Source organism: Cyphellophora europaea, assembly GCF_000365145.1.
Source record: "Cyphellophora europaea CBS 101466 unplaced genomic scaffold supercont1.3, whole genome shotgun sequence".
Taxonomy (NCBI): Eukaryota; Fungi; Ascomycota; class Eurotiomycetes; order Chaetothyriales; family Cyphellophoraceae; genus Cyphellophora; species Cyphellophora europaea.
This window is the reverse complement of record NW_008481809.1, coordinates 2,896,368-2,910,775: the sequence shown is the minus strand read 5'-3', so window position 1 is coordinate 2,910,775 and position 14,408 is coordinate 2,896,368. Positions and strand designations below refer to the sequence as shown.

Here is a 14,408-nt window from a genome sequence, read left to right as displayed (position 1 = left end):
GGCTTGTGAGATTGCACCATTTCAAGATACGCGAAGTTCGATGTCGTATGGCGGTCGACTTTTTGCTGTTTTTTGGGGCCTTGAGCCTTAGAGTGACCTTTTGGTTATCTCAATGCTTGCGTGTGCTCCACCCACAAGGACTAGGCGCCGCTTCGGCATGGGGCAGGCTTTAGCCGCCATTCACCCGGCTTGCAGCTAGCTACGCGGCTGGGAATAAAGAACCTATACATGATCAAAGAACCAGCCTATGAACCCACGGGTTCTAGCTGACGGACCAGAAAAGTTTTAGAAAGGGTTTCAAGCTTCTGTTCGGTATCGCTTCCGTTCGTGTCCGTAAGCATCATCCCGCATGAACGGGCAGATGCATATACCGTTGCATCCCCCACACCCGGCCGGCTCCTTCTTCCCTTGACAGCTATCGACTCCGACGAGAGTGCACTCATCATGGTCCATTACTACGATTCGATATCGCCCGACCTCCAAGAATGGATAATGAAGCAGCCCTGTTTCTTTACAGCCTCGGCTCCCTTGCATGGGCGCCACGTCAACCTGTCGCCCAAAGGACTGCCCTCCACATCTTTTAGTGTCCTGACCCCTAACCTGGTTGGGTATGTAGATGCTACCGGATCTGGTATCGAGACCGTTTCGCACATCCAAGAGAATGGCCGATGTACGATCATGTTCTGCTCCTTTGATGCGAGTCCCCGTATCATGCGCCTTTTCTGCACCGGTCGCATTGTCCCGTGGGATCATCCTCAGTTCAATGACTGGCGGCAGCGCATGGGCAACAAGCACTTTGAAGGCATGCGTGCTGTGATTCTGCTGGACGTCTGGAAGGTAGGCGCTGTGGTAGAGTCGAGAGCTGCCTTCACTTACATACCACAGGTCCAGACATCCTGTGGCTACGCGGTGCCTTACCTAGCGCTCAAGCCAGATCCAGAAGATTCATCCAAACAAGTCCCATATCTAGAGGACCGACAAACCCTCGGCCATTGGGGCAAGAAGCAAATCTCGAACGGCATCATGAACGATTACCGCGCTAAGATGAATTCTAGGTCGCTCGATGGCCTGCCAGGCCTTCGAGTCGCGCGCAAGGACATCGGCGAGTCACTATGGCTGCGCGATGTGGAAGCACAAGTGAAGAAGCGCAATGGAGCTCAGCTGGGCCTTGTTGCTCTCCTGTCCGCTTGTTTGACCATACTTACGATGTACCTGCTTGGTTGCGTTTCCTTTCCAGATTTGGAGCGCTGGGCTCAGTCATATGCCCGCTACTAGCCAAACTCGTGAACTTCTCATCTGGCGACCGGTACCGAGTAGATGTTCGATGCCCGTCGTTGCCAAGACTTTCACTGCCTGGTGACACAGTCGGCGGTATGGCAGCCAGATATTCATCCCGGCATCCCGGAGGGCTTCAAGAGTTCCGCAGGTATGACAAACGCACAGATTATTAGATTCGAAACCCATCCAACCTCTGCCATGATACATGCTATCACACCTCCGGCGCTTCTGGACATATCTTCATCTGGTTACAGCAGAGAGAGTGGCGCACGACATCGTTCGCGCGCGCAACCAAGACCGTAATCGTTCTCTCGCGTACCATGGCTGCTTTTATGAGTCCTCTCTGCATATAATGGTCACAAGCTCTAGGGCACTTGTTACACCGCATACTCCTCACGTGACTGCCCCTGGCTTCTCCGCACGGGAGCCGACGATTCCTCCAACCTCGGTCGGCGCGACGCGAAGCTCGTGGAGATTCCTAAATATTGAACACAAGTTCCACGGCGATGACAGGCCCTCAGCGTACACTTCCTCCTCATCTCTTGTCTCTTCGCCCCTACGACCTCTGGCTGGAGGGTCTGATTTCCAATCTCAAACAACCCAAGATGGCTTCAATCTCTACACAAAGGCGACCCGTGCGGATAGCTGGAGCTTCCGGCTCGGCTTCAGATCGGCGACATGCAATGGCTGCTTTTGCGAAAGCATACCCTAGTGATCCTGTGGATGTCATCATCTCGGACTACATGAGTGAAGCAAACATGGTGACTGCTGGAGCGCGCAAAGTCAACTCGTCCAAGTCTGATGAAGTGCCTGCTGATCCGTGGACGCCTGTTGGACCAGCATTTGAGACATCCTTCTTGGAAGCCCTGGAGCCTGCACTAGAGGACCTGGCTAAGTACAACATCAAGGTCGCGGTAAATGCTGGCTCAAGCGATACTGAGGGCCTCTACAAGGTCGTGATGAAGATGATTGAGAGCAAAGGCCTGAAACTCAAGGTGGCGTGGATATCTGGCGACGAGGTGATGCCGGCGGTTGATGCGGCCCTCAAGAGCGGCAAATCAAAGTTCAAGAACATCTACACTGGCGAGGAGCTGTCCACCTGGAAATTCAAGCCGATGTACGCTCAAGCATATCTGGGTGGCCTTGGCATCGCCGAAGCATTCAAGCAAGGCGCGCAGATTGTGCTTTGCGGCCGCGTGGCCGACGCCTCACCAGTTATTGGTGCGGCATACTGGTGGCATAGCTGGGGCCGCTCTCAGCTTAATGAGCTGGCCAACGCCTTCGTCGCCGGCCATTTGATCGAGTGCTCGAACTACGTTTGTGGGGGTAACTATTCTGGCTTCAAAGAGCTGGAGCACTCCGCTTCCGGGTGGACTGACATCGGCTATCCCATTGCTGAGATAGCCTCCACGGGCCAAGTCGTGCTCACCAAACAAAAGAATTCCGGCGGCCTCGTCTCGGTCAACACCTGCTCCTCCCAGCTCCTCTACGAGATTCAAGGACCCTACTACTACAACTCCGACGTGACGGCCTATCTCCCCAACATCTCCTTCACCCAAGAGGGCCCCAACCGCGTAGCCGTGCACGGCGTGACAGGTCTTCCCCCACCCCCCACAACTAAAGTCGGTTGCACCGCACTAGGCGGCTACCAAGCCGAGGCCTCATACTTCCTCACCGGCCTCGACATCCCCGCCAAGGCACGCATGCTCGAGGCACAGCTACGCTACGCCCTCCTTCCCTACTCCCAGGACTACTCACTCCTCAGATTCCACGTTATCGGCTCCCCTGGTCCGGATTCGCCCAATCAGGATGCCGCAACCGTGGTATTCCGAGTCTTTGCACAGGCCCGCTCCGCCGACGCTGTGGCCCCACCGCGTTTCCTGCGGCCCGTTATAGATAACATCATGCAAGGTTATCGGTAAGTCCTGCTGCTGCGCGACGCTTGCTCTAGTCCCCCTCTGCCCCTTTTGAGCCACTCCAAACAGAAATGCATGTACTGACCTGTGCGATAGTGAGTGACCAAACGGGACTGATGCCATCCCAGCCCAAACCAACCCCCCTTCCCACCCTTTCCCTCTTCCTGTCTCGACGAAAGCTAACACCGCTCCAACAGCCGGCGCCACCTTCCACCTGGACTTCCGCCAAGGCCTCCCCAAGCCCTTCTTCGAATACTACGTGACCCTCCTGCCCCAAGCCTCGATGGAACACGCCGTCCACTTCAACAACCACAAAACCGTCATCCCACCGCCCGAGTCGCAACACACGCGCACCTACCCGGAGCGCCAACCCAGCGAGCCCGCTACACAGATCCAGCTCGACCCCCGCCGCTCCTTCGGCGCCACGCAGCGCCTCCCCTTGGGCACCGTCGTCAACGCCCGCTCCGGCGACAAGGGCAGCGACGCCAACTGCGGCTTCTGGGTCCGGCACCCGGACGAGTACGTGTGGCTGCGGAACCTACTCTCCATCGACTCCATGAAGATGCTGTTGGGCGACGAGTACGATCAGAGCAGGCGGCCCAAGATCGAGATCGAGCGCTTCGAGCTGCCGAATCTGAAGGGGGTGCATTTCCTGTTCCGGAATCTGTTGGATCGCGGCGTGACGAGCACGAGCTCGATTGATTTCTTGGGGAAGAACGTGGCCGAGTTTTTGAGGGCGAGGGTCGTGGATGTGCCGGTCAAGTTCTTGGAGAGGGGGAGGTTGTAGGGGGGTCCGCTTGTTGAGCGGTGCCGGGATATGTAGTGGCGGGCGTGTTTATCCAGTAAGGCTCATGATGTGAGGGATTGTGGAAAAGAATGTGAGAGAAAGCACCATGGAGCTGGAACCAGGACGCCAGTGTCTGTGTTATGTGACTGTCAAGTTTGCAGACTCAGCGTGCTCTGATGTAGCAAGAAATCCTAGTATGATCGTGTTCCGAGACCAATTCGAAGTACATACACACCCGGGCAATAGATTCGGTACCCCAATTCACTGCCTGAGATCCGTCAACGTGATTGGCGGAGGAGACGTTTTCCTTGGCAATATCAAGCGACTACAAGTAATCTCGACCTGGTAGTCAGTCAACTCTTACAGTCAGCGCGTCCATATGAAAGTGATGTAAGATACCTACCATCACTTAGCCAGTGAGCCGGCCACCTTCCTCAGCAGCAAACTTATATCATGTGAGCTTAGCAACCGCTACCCGTGACACGACTCACACTCGCACGGTAGGGAGAAGCCTCGCGGTCGTTAAAGGTGTGCAAGTGGCTCGCAAGCCTTCTCTATTAAAAACCCCTACATCGCTCACGAGTACGCTCGCTGCGTAGGTAGCTAGAATCTAAAACTTGTAAAAGCCCACTCCTTCTTTTTGAGTCTCATCCTCGTACTGTACAACCCTCTGCCACACCCGAGTCAGCGCTTGACCCGGAAGGGGCCAGGACTGGCCATCTATGCACTCCTCGAGCATCGCTCAAAATGCATTGTGTGCAATAAGACATTAACATCAAAACCATTTTCTTGTGCGCTCACGGAACCCCGTCGGTCGGGGTAAGAGCTGCAACAATGTGCATGCATAATCGCTAAGCCTGCCTCAGCGAAACTGATAGGCAGGTATTCAAAACATTACTCTCTTGACAGAAGTAGAGCATCTAGTCGTCGGTCATGCCCGCACTCTCGGGGGGCAAGCCCATGTTGGAAAGTAGACGCTTCATCTTTTCACGCTCGGCCACAATCTCGGTTTCGAGACGTCTGGTTTGGCGGAAAGCTTCATCTCTGACAATTGTGAGCATGCTGTTGTCATTAGACGAAGTAGGAATAACATACCTTTCACCCTCCAGCTCCATGGTGCTGATTTGTGCTGTGTTCATACGGCCAACGACCTCACCCATTTCCTTCTCAGCCTCGGAAAGCGCCTTTTCAAGCTCAGACACCTTGCGTTCAAGGTATTCAGTCTTGAGAGCATCATGAAGAGCCACCCCTGGACCGCTGCTAGTGCGGTCGAGACGAGGGCTTCTGTTGGGATGGGTGAGCATCGGGCTCATGGGGCTTCTGGGAGTTGGCGACAGCAAAGTCGGATTGCTGTTTTTGGCTCTCAGCAACGACGCGTGTGTCGACGCGCGCATCACCCGCATCTCGTCTTCATGCTTCATAACGGCCGTCTCGGACTGCGTCTGCGCGGTAGTAATAGTATCTTCAAGCCTACGTAGCTTGGCCTGGAGCTCAGTGATTTGTGCAGCCGAGGCCAGTTGAGATCGCTCGCCTCGCGCAATTGCCTCCTTGAGTCGCTCGCGCAGTCCGCCATTGGTCTTTAGTTGCTGCCTGACTTGGGCTGCAAGGGCTTCGGAGCGAGCGGCGGAACGTTCAAGCTCATTTGACATTTCTTGCTCATTGTTAAGAACTGTCAGAGAATCGCGCTCGCTCATTTGATCACGCTGCTGATTCAAAGTCTGCAAAGCAGACTCCAGAGCTGACGAGAGGACGTCGGGATCATGATTGTCCTTGGCTTCAAGCAGCTGCTGCAAGCTTGCAGTCTCCTGCTTGCTGCGGTTGAGATCCATGGCTAAACTGGCAAGTCCCTTTTCACACTGCCACTTCTGCTCCATGGCGTCATCGGCGCGCTTGCGGAGGAGATTGATCTCGGACCGAAGAACACGGACTTCCTTCTCGTAGCCGGGTTTGCGGCCTCCGGAAAAGGCCGTTTGCAAAGCCCTATCACGCTCCGCCTCGGCAAACTTTAGACGCTTGTCATGCTGCTTATTCTGGTGAGTTTGCCTTCTCAGTAGGTATTGGACGGCCGTGTGAAGTGCTTCCCGCTGTTGCTCAACAGCCTTGAGTTGCTCGGCCAGCGACTCTCGTGACTCATTCTGCAGATTCTTTGAAATTGAGTTGGACCGGCCAAGACCGCCGGCACGAGAAGTCGAGCGACCAATAGTGCCGGTCCGCCGAAGACCGCCGACGTTAGAGTTGCGACGGGATCCTGTGGCATCGTCTTCTTCGACGATGGACTCGAACTGCGCGTTCATCATACGAGCAGAGTGCAGCGCTGCGTTCTCGTCTCGGAGACTTTGAAGCTCATGCTGCATCCGGGCAACATCGTATGGCGCCTTTTGAGCATCAGCGGTAGCAGCTTCAAGGCCCTCGAGTCTGGCTTTCAGACCCGGAACAACTTCGTCCTTTAGATTGTCCCGCTCGTTTCGAATACGGGCTAAGTCTTCCCTGAGAGCACTGAGCAGATCTTCGAAGTTCTGGTTGGTTTGCCTCTCCTCATTGAGTCTGCGTTTGGTGTCGTCGAGAGATGCTTCCAGTTCTTTGGCTTTGCTTGATGCACCAAGAGATTCATCTCGATGCCAGTGCTGGTTCTTCAGTCTCTGCTCCATGAACTGCAAATGCGACTCCATCGCTTTTCGCGTGGCAACTTCTCTTTGCCATTTTTGTGAGAACTCAACCTTTAGCTGGGCCCTTTGTTGTTCAGACTCACGCTTGGTACGTTCAATTTCTTCCTTGGGGCTGTATTCGCTGGTTGGAGGCCGTATCGAGCTCGTTCCCGAGTCGGAAAAGTAGTCACTGGTACGATCGGCAGGAACTCCACTCAAGGGGATTTCCGACTGTAATCGTTCAACGACATCTTCAAGATCCATTTCACGTTTTATGGAGCCAGCGAGCTCTTTGCTGATCTCCCGAAGCTCCGCCTCCAGGACAGCAGCTCGGTCATTGACACCTCCATTTTGAATCTGATTGGGGTCAAATTCGATCGAGTCCTGCGACTGCTGTGAGGGAGGTCCGCGGGATGGAAAGGGGTAGCCATTAGCGGAATTGGCGGAGTTAGGATACGGCGACGGCAAGGGCGACTTGGCCGTTTCTGATTCTGCGGCGCCCGAGTCGGCACCAGGCGAAGATGTTTGTTTCCTGGTGAAGAAAGAGGTGAATTTACTGCCAGGTGTTTGTGGTTTCCTTTGATCACTGGCCGTCACCGACGAGCCCGAGTCAGTGCGCAGGGGTGGCGGCCGGGTACCGCCAGGCTTGAGGGCCATATCTTCTATTGTATCATTATCCGCGGAGGAGGCATCTGAGCTGCGCGTGGGTGGGACGGGGAAGTCGTCGTGGGTGATATTCGGGAGGGTGTCGTATGTGGTCGGACTGTCGGTGTCTACGACGGATTCGTGAGTGGTTTCTATCCGAGGAGGCGATTCTAAGGCCTGCTTGCGGGCGGTGAGGTGCTGAATTACCTGACCGAAGATCTGAGTCGAGCTATCGTTCGGCTCGTGCGGAGGGGGTGATGGTGCGACGGCGACAGCGGTGGCCTTGTTCGGTAGCGGTTTCCTGCGGACAGGCGACTTAACGGTGGTGTGTGCAGGAGGGATGTTGGTAGCAACGGATTGGAGAGGAGGGTCTTCCTTGGGAGGAGGCGGCGGAGGTGGAGGAGAGGGAGTATATCTCCCGCTTATGTCGGCCATGGCGATAGGCGCGGGTCCCAGAGCCAGTCTAGTCTAGACTCTAGAGGCAACACATGTTTCGAGAAACGTTCAGTGGTCTCGCTGGTAACGAAGCCACGCCGGACTGAGAGTGATTGACAGAGTTGCGCGAGATAGGCAGGAGAGGGAGAATGGGCGGCAGTGGATCTCTTCGAGCTGGTGGAACTCAATTCATTGGGTCGCGTACAGATTGGCACTGTCGACGGTTGCGGCGCCAGCTATACGCTCGAGACGAGAATGGCCCAGAGTGACTGTCTTAGCACGAGCACGGGGACGCGATCGACGTCGGAGAAGCAGTAACGAGATTGACGGCGCGTGCGCTCGGGGATTTTGCTAACTGCAGCAGAAAGTGCTCGTTAAGGCGTTACGAGCATCACAGTATTGGATGAGATGCGACGTGGAAGCGCATGGGCGCGATGCACGCAGATTGAACAAAGGAGGCGCCGCGCCGCGAGAGGCCAATAATTCACTATGGCCGCCCCTGCAGCTCAAGTGCCCACCTTGGCCGTCTCAAGAGTCATCATTGGGTGCCTAGGTGATCAAGCTTCATGGCGGGCAATCTCTCTCCTCCTCGAGGCCTCCTCCCCTTTCGTCTGCGGTGCTCGGGTGCAGACGGCTGTCTCGCCCAGCAATGTATTTGTTGCAGGAATCTACAACAATGCATATGCATATGCATAGTTCGTCGGCAGCACGCGTGACGCGGGACGGTTCTGACAGATTCCACCGGCTGTGCCGGCGGCGGTCTCCGTGCCTTTCGTGGTCATACCCTTGGCACGTCCGCCCCTCGTGAACTCCAGAAACTCGCTTGGCTGGTCTGCTCTCTTGATCTTCAGGGACACTGCCGATCGACGAGCTGCTCGTCCAAGTCACCGTTCGGGCCAATCAACCAGAAGCAGTGTCGTGCATCAAAAGTAGCCATGTTGAGCGGCCTTTTTAGCCCGAACCACAACCGACCACCACTCTACTGAGTCTACGGTGTACTTATCGCCGTACAGACTATCAGCTAAACTGTTTCCAATGGCCCGGAGATTGCCATCCGTGCTTTCTGTACGGTCCGCCGACAGTCCGTTGACGCCATGTCTAAGAATTGCTACCCTAGCTCTGTATCCCTTCCATCGCCTGCTTAATGAAGCCCACTAGCTCGTGCTGGGCGGGTGCCTTGCTGAGTCAAGAAGGTGCCATGACCTTCGCCGCCGTGATCGTCTACAAGGATCAATCACCACATTCCTTGGACTGCCACACTTGCGTCTCTATCATCCTTGTTGGACCCTGATCGGCCTTTTACTTTTCGAATGAATATCGCATCCACTCTCCTACGGCCTTGAGGCTCTCCCACCGCACGCTTTCATCAGAGTCGTTCATCAGCTCCATAATCCGAACCTTGAGTCCCAGTTTCTCCAGTGCTGTTCGATGTTCAGGCGCTTCGCGGACGAGGTTGCCAATGTCGTTACAGCCAACTGCCAGCACCTTCTTGTCTTGTTCCCAGTTCTTACCAAGAATATCTGCCAATTTCTTGGGCAACTCGGCCTTGTCCTCTAAGATCTTGCGGGCGTTTTCTCGCCAGAACGTGGAGTTGCGATGTGGAGGCGACCATCGTAGGTGACCTGAGTTGACTTCGTCTGCGTACTCGTCGAACGTAGTTTGGTTCTTGGTGTAATCTTCCAGCATCGTTTTGAGCGCTTCCAGGTCTTCGAGTAAATCAGGGTCACTCAGGTGTCGTCCGCTAAGATTCGACAAAAGAGCGGGTAGCCGTGCAGTCGTGGCGGCTGGAATGAGTGCCTCTCGGTTGTCCGACAACAGATTGCGCAATGTGGAGAGCAGCAGGCGAGTCGTTTTCTCTTTCGGCGACACGCGCAGGAGCTGCGTATACAGAGATATCACTTCCTCGTCCTGCTCCAGGCCCTCGCCCACAACTTCAGCTTCGAAGCTGAGCTGCCATATAACCAAGAGTATATTGTACATGAGCTGCAGACCAACTCCGCCGCTGAACCTGGTGTCGGTGCTTCTGATGCTGTTGGTACCGCTTCGTAGCGTTGAATCGCTGTCTTTGGCCGAACCTGCAGCTTTCCGGAGGATGTCGAACAGCGGGCCCACGGTGTCTTCCTTTTGCTTCCAGAACAGCTTTTTGGACTGCGATGTTCGGAGGAGCGTCGAATAATGTTGTACCGCAATGTCTTGTAATCCGCTGTCCTGGTTTTTGGAGAGTGTGGAAAGGTAAGAATATAGTTTGGAAAGAGCCTCATTGTCCCGTTTCTGCGGCTTGGAGGTCGTAGTGATAGAGTAGGCTACCAAATACACCAACAAAGTTGCCGAGAGTAGAGGAATAGGGTCTTCGGGATTGTTCGACTGGCCGAGAAATGTGATGAAATATTGATAAGGATTCGACTGTTCCAGTATCGAGCCTGCAAGAGCAGGTGCATCTAGATTGTCCGTTAGATTCAGTCTTGCGTTCTGACCAGCATGCATACCAGCGATCAAATCTGTTGCGAGGACAAGAATATACTGCAGGATGTCTGTTCGTTTGGAGGCTTTGTCGAATACACTGCCGCCGTCTCCACCACCTACAAGCAGAGTACTGTAGCTCTTGACATCTTTCTCGATAGTCTGCTTCCTTTGCTCTTTGCGAACTTTGTCTACCGATTTGATGCGCTTCAGCTGATCATCGGTGAGGTTGCCGGCCCGGACAGCGCCATCCCATGGTATCTGCTCATGTTAGCAAGACCGGTTACTCTGCTATTAGGCGGTTTCATACTGGTCGAGCTCGAATGTTGCTCTGAAGCGAGGTGAGGTACGTGGGGGCGGCGAGAGCCATGACACCGGCGTGCAAAGCGGACGTGAAGCTGGCGGAAATGCGAATTGCACGCTCTAATACCTTAACAATACCGTGCCAGGATCACAGGTAGTGGGCTGAACTTTGGAGGCGGTGCTGAGGGCGGTAGATTGTTTGACCGTGGCCGTCGATGCAGCTCGGAGAGGTCCAACCTAGCATACCAGGAACGTCATCTAGGCAAGCTTTCCACTGGGCGGGCTCCCCCGGCAAGGCTGCGAGGCTGCGATCCAAGCCCAGACGCGTGGAACATGTGTCCGCAAATTCACGGACTGTTGACAGATGACTCGAGTAACCGTCTACATGTTACATATGTCCGCGATGCCCTTGGACAGAAGAAGACCCCCGGTTCGACGATTTATGCGATGGTGATCCCGAACCTCTAGCGTTGCTCAGCACAGACACATAACAGCGGCGATGGCCTCTCAGAAGCAGCAACAGAAGGCCAATCGATGGGGCTTCCTGTCACAAGCGGTGGCCTCTGTCGAAGCCGGTCTAGATACGATACTAGCCGAGGATGAAGCGGCGCCGAAAAGGACGGCGCCAGTCGCCACAAAACAAGCGAAGGACACCCCGTCCTCAACCCGTCCGTCAGCAGAGCTACCAAGGAGTGGTGCCAGCACTCCGGGCAATGACCGTCTGCAAGCCCGACTGGCGAAAGCGATGGCACAGAAGAATCAGGGCCGATCAGAGTCCCCTGCTCCAACTTCCACCATGGATCCTCAGCCCGAAAATGCCTCAGTGGAACAGAAGGCATCAGAAGAGATCGGCCGGGGAGGGAAGGGGCCTACGGATGAGGTTGAGGAGACGAACGTCGGCGGGCCACAAATGTCAGAGAATCCCACAGTCGGAGAGCCTTCAGACGCAACGAAAGATTCTACAGAACCCGTGATAGAAGAAAGGACAAAGTCAACGCCTTCTCAGACTGCATTGGACGCTCCCACATCTCAAGCGGACTCTCTCCGGCCATCCACCGAAGCAGCCCTGAACTCTACAATATCGTCATCGGTTCGGGCATCCACGGAATCAGTGAACAAAGCAGACCCGGCTCTACTTCACTCGCAACTAGAAGCTGAGGCCTCAAGACAGAAGTTACAGGAGGAGTTGAACGATCATATCGAGCGCATAGATGGTCTACAAGCCAAGCTGAAATACCTATCCGCTCAAGCCGCCAAAAGCGCCAAGGATGCTGCTGTAGCCGCTGAGGCTGGTAGCACCGAAAAGCAGATCCTGGAGAAGGATGAGAAGATCGCCCTTCTGATGCAGGAAGGCACGACCCTACAGAAGACAGAGTTGACGCTCCGACAGACTGTCAAGAAGCTGCGTCAACAAACAGCAAGCACCGAAAAGGCAAGCAGCGATAATAAGCAGCGAGCCGAGCGGGCTGAGCGCAATCTGCGAATCGTGGAAGATCGAGCAAGGAAGGCAGAAGCCGTGGCGAAGCGAGCAGAGCAGAACCTCGCCTCCAGTGCACACGCCACGAGCGGTCTCGAAGCCGTCACGAAGGAGAGGGACGCACTCAACGCCACTCTCGCCGACATCCGCACACAGCTCTCACGAGCCAACGCCCGAGCCGATGCCGCCGAGAGTAAGGCTACGGCAGAGCAACTTGAGAAAGAACGCAAGAAGACCGCGGATCTTCAGGACGACATCACCAGCGCTAAAGTCGAGCGAGAACTGGCGGAAGAGAAGCTGAAAAGGGAGATCAAGGATCTGAAAGCTTCGCTGGAACGCGAGAAGGCGCACTCGCGAGCCATGGAGACCGAGATGCTGGGCGAGCAAGCCGCTCTCGAGAGCAAGCTGGAATCGTTCCGAGCACGGGCTGAAGAGGCGTCCTCGAGCGACCAGGGCGGCGTACAGGCCAAACTCCTACGGCAGATCGAAACGTTACAGAGTCAGTATGCCGCCGCCAGTCAGAATTGGCAGGGCATCGAAGGAAGCCTGTTGATCCGGATCACGAATCTGGAGAAGGAGCGAGATGAGGTCGCGGCCCGCGAGTCGGACGTGCGGAGAAAGCTACGGGAGACGACGTCGAAACTCAAACGGGCGGAAAGAGATCTCGAGGACGCACAGAACCGTCTGCCCGAGACCGAGAAGCTGTTGGGCGAAGCAGAAGAAGAAGGGCAGCGTCTGTCAGCAAAGATCAAGCATTTGGATGGAGAGGTTGCGCAAGCACGAAAAGACCTCGATGAACAGAAGGCACAGGCCGAGCGAGACACAGTTCGTCGAATTGAGGAAGAGAGGGCTAAATGGACCGCATCTCTCCAAACCCAGCGTATTGAGTCGCCAATGTCAAGCTTTCGCAAAGCATCCGGCCTGGCACTGGACGTGTCGGATCGACCGACCAGCCGACGGTCTTCAGTGTTCCCCGATATCCCTCTGCGGCAACAATCTCACGCATCTCTCAAAGGACTTTCCAACGGTGGGATGCTGGAGACGCCGTCCATTGTTACTTCGCAAGACCCCGACGAGTATTTCAACAACGTCCCACCCACCCCAGCTTCTCAAGGCCACGGTAACTCCCCTCGTGCGCTGCACGACCTCGTGTCCACTTCGACTGTGGGTGCTGGCCCTTCGGTGCAGCTCGTCGAGCGCATGTCGGCTAACGTCCGCCGGCTCGAGAGTGAAAAGGCCGCTTCCAAGGATGAGATAGCGCGTCTGACGAGCCAGCGTGACGGGTCCCGCTCCGAAGTGGTGAATCTGATGCGCGAGGTGGAGGAGAAGCGCAACGTCGCGGAGCGGCTCAAGACTCTGGAAGAAGAGTATAAAGCGCTGAGCGATCGTTACTCGACCACGCTGGAGCTGCTGGGCGAGAAGAGCGAGCTAGTCGAAGAGCTCAAAGCCGATATCCTAGATGTCAAGCAGATGTACCGCCAGTTGGCGGATACGATGGGAAAGTAGGACTTCCCCACATCATGCCATCTCGCCCGCTTGGGCCCATTTCCGGTGTCAAGATAGCATTCGTTAGCGTAGCACAGCGTTGCCACCTTCTTTTGCTGCTTTCTTTACTCTCCAAGCTCGATTCCCTCCCGTGCCGCCGCCTGCTCCACAAACTCTCGCACCTTCTTGTCCGGCGCACAGTCTAGCGCCGTCCTGCCATCCGAGTCTCTCTTGTCCGTGTCCGCACCCGCCTTCAACAACTCGACTGCCACATCCCCATGTCCTTCACTGATCGCTTGGTGCAGGGGCGTCATGCCATCCACATCACCACCATTAACAGGGCTTTTGTGCTCAAGCAGCAACCTCACAATCGGGACGCTCCCCACCGCCGCCGCGCGATGCAGCGGCACCTGTGCACGGCGGTCCCTCACCCGCGCGCCCGCCCCCGCTTTCAAGAGCACGCGACACACCTCCAGACTCCCCTTGCTGCTGGCGAAATGCAGCGCCGTGGCCCCCGAGCTGGAGACGGCCTTGGGCTCCGCCTCCTTCTGGAGCAGAAACTGCACGATCTCCAGGCCCGCATCGTCTTTTAGCGAGGACGCCATCATGAGGGCCGTCCAGTCGGAGGCGTCGGTGGCGTCGGGGTCGAAGTTCTTCGAGGAGGAGAGCAGGCGTACGATGTCGGCGTGTGCGTATGCGGCGGCCCAGTGCAGGGCGAGGCGGGAGTCGGGGTCGCGGAGCGTGGCGAGGGAGGGGTTGTTGGCGAGGAGGGCCTCGACGGCGGCGAGGCGGCCTTCGCGGGCGGCGGCGTGAATGGCGTATTTGTCGTCGGGAGGATTCGCCATAGTAGACGTCTGTACTGGAGCGTTATCTCACAAGGATGGATGATACGAGACAATGGGTTGGCGTTCTATCGAAGAGTAGCTTGCTTCGCAGTAATTCGTGGATTGTCAAAGTGCAGACAGCGCGGGGTGCCG

The 14,408-nt window shown here is 55.9% G+C and overlaps 6 protein-coding genes across 6 annotated transcripts; 3 read left to right on the top strand and 3 right to left on the bottom strand.

Annotated features, from left to right (window-relative positions):
* Positions 1 to 444: 444 nt before the first annotated feature.
* Positions 445 to 1,275, top strand: HMPREF1541_04021 (uncharacterized protein; the record flags this gene model as incomplete). The annotated part of the gene is made up of 2 exons (XM_008718369.1): positions 445 to 837; positions 886 to 1,275. The coding sequence occupies 2 exons, from the start codon at positions 445 to 447 to the stop codon at positions 1,273 to 1,275; spliced, it is 783 nt and encodes a 260-aa protein (XP_008716591.1).
* A 608-nt stretch (positions 1,276 to 1,883) lies between these two features.
* HMPREF1541_04020 (uncharacterized protein) lies at positions 1,884 to 3,981 on the top strand (the record flags this gene model as incomplete). Its single annotated transcript, XM_008718368.1, has 2 exons — positions 1,884 to 3,189; positions 3,392 to 3,981. The coding sequence occupies 2 exons, from the start codon at positions 1,884 to 1,886 to the stop codon at positions 3,979 to 3,981; spliced, it is 1,896 nt and encodes a 631-aa protein (XP_008716590.1).
* A 920-nt stretch (positions 3,982 to 4,901) lies between these two features.
* Positions 4,902 to 7,706, bottom strand: HMPREF1541_04019 (uncharacterized protein; the record flags this gene model as incomplete). Its single annotated transcript, XM_008718367.1, has 2 exons — positions 4,902 to 5,025; positions 5,077 to 7,706. The coding sequence occupies 2 exons, from the start codon at positions 7,704 to 7,706 to the stop codon at positions 4,902 to 4,904; spliced, it is 2,754 nt and encodes a 917-aa protein (XP_008716589.1).
* Positions 7,707 to 9,005: 1,299 nt separating this feature from the next.
* Positions 9,006 to 10,536, bottom strand: HMPREF1541_04018 (uncharacterized protein; the record flags this gene model as incomplete). The annotated part of the gene is made up of 3 exons (XM_008718366.1): positions 9,006 to 10,144; positions 10,193 to 10,427; positions 10,477 to 10,536. 3 exons carry the CDS (start codon positions 10,534 to 10,536, stop codon positions 9,006 to 9,008), a joined length of 1,434 nt encoding a protein of 477 aa, XP_008716588.1.
* Positions 10,537 to 10,968: 432 nt separating this feature from the next.
* On the top strand, positions 10,969 to 13,452 carry HMPREF1541_04017 (uncharacterized protein; the record flags this gene model as incomplete). Its single annotated transcript, XM_008718365.1, has 1 exon — positions 10,969 to 13,452. One exon carries the CDS (start codon positions 10,969 to 10,971, stop codon positions 13,450 to 13,452), a length of 2,484 nt encoding a protein of 827 aa, XP_008716587.1.
* A 104-nt stretch (positions 13,453 to 13,556) lies between these two features.
* HMPREF1541_04016 (uncharacterized protein) lies at positions 13,557 to 14,276 on the bottom strand (the record flags this gene model as incomplete). The annotated part of the gene is made up of 1 exon (XM_008718364.1): positions 13,557 to 14,276. One exon carries the CDS (start codon positions 14,274 to 14,276, stop codon positions 13,557 to 13,559), a length of 720 nt encoding a protein of 239 aa, XP_008716586.1.
* Positions 14,277 to 14,408: the final 132 nt, after the last annotated feature.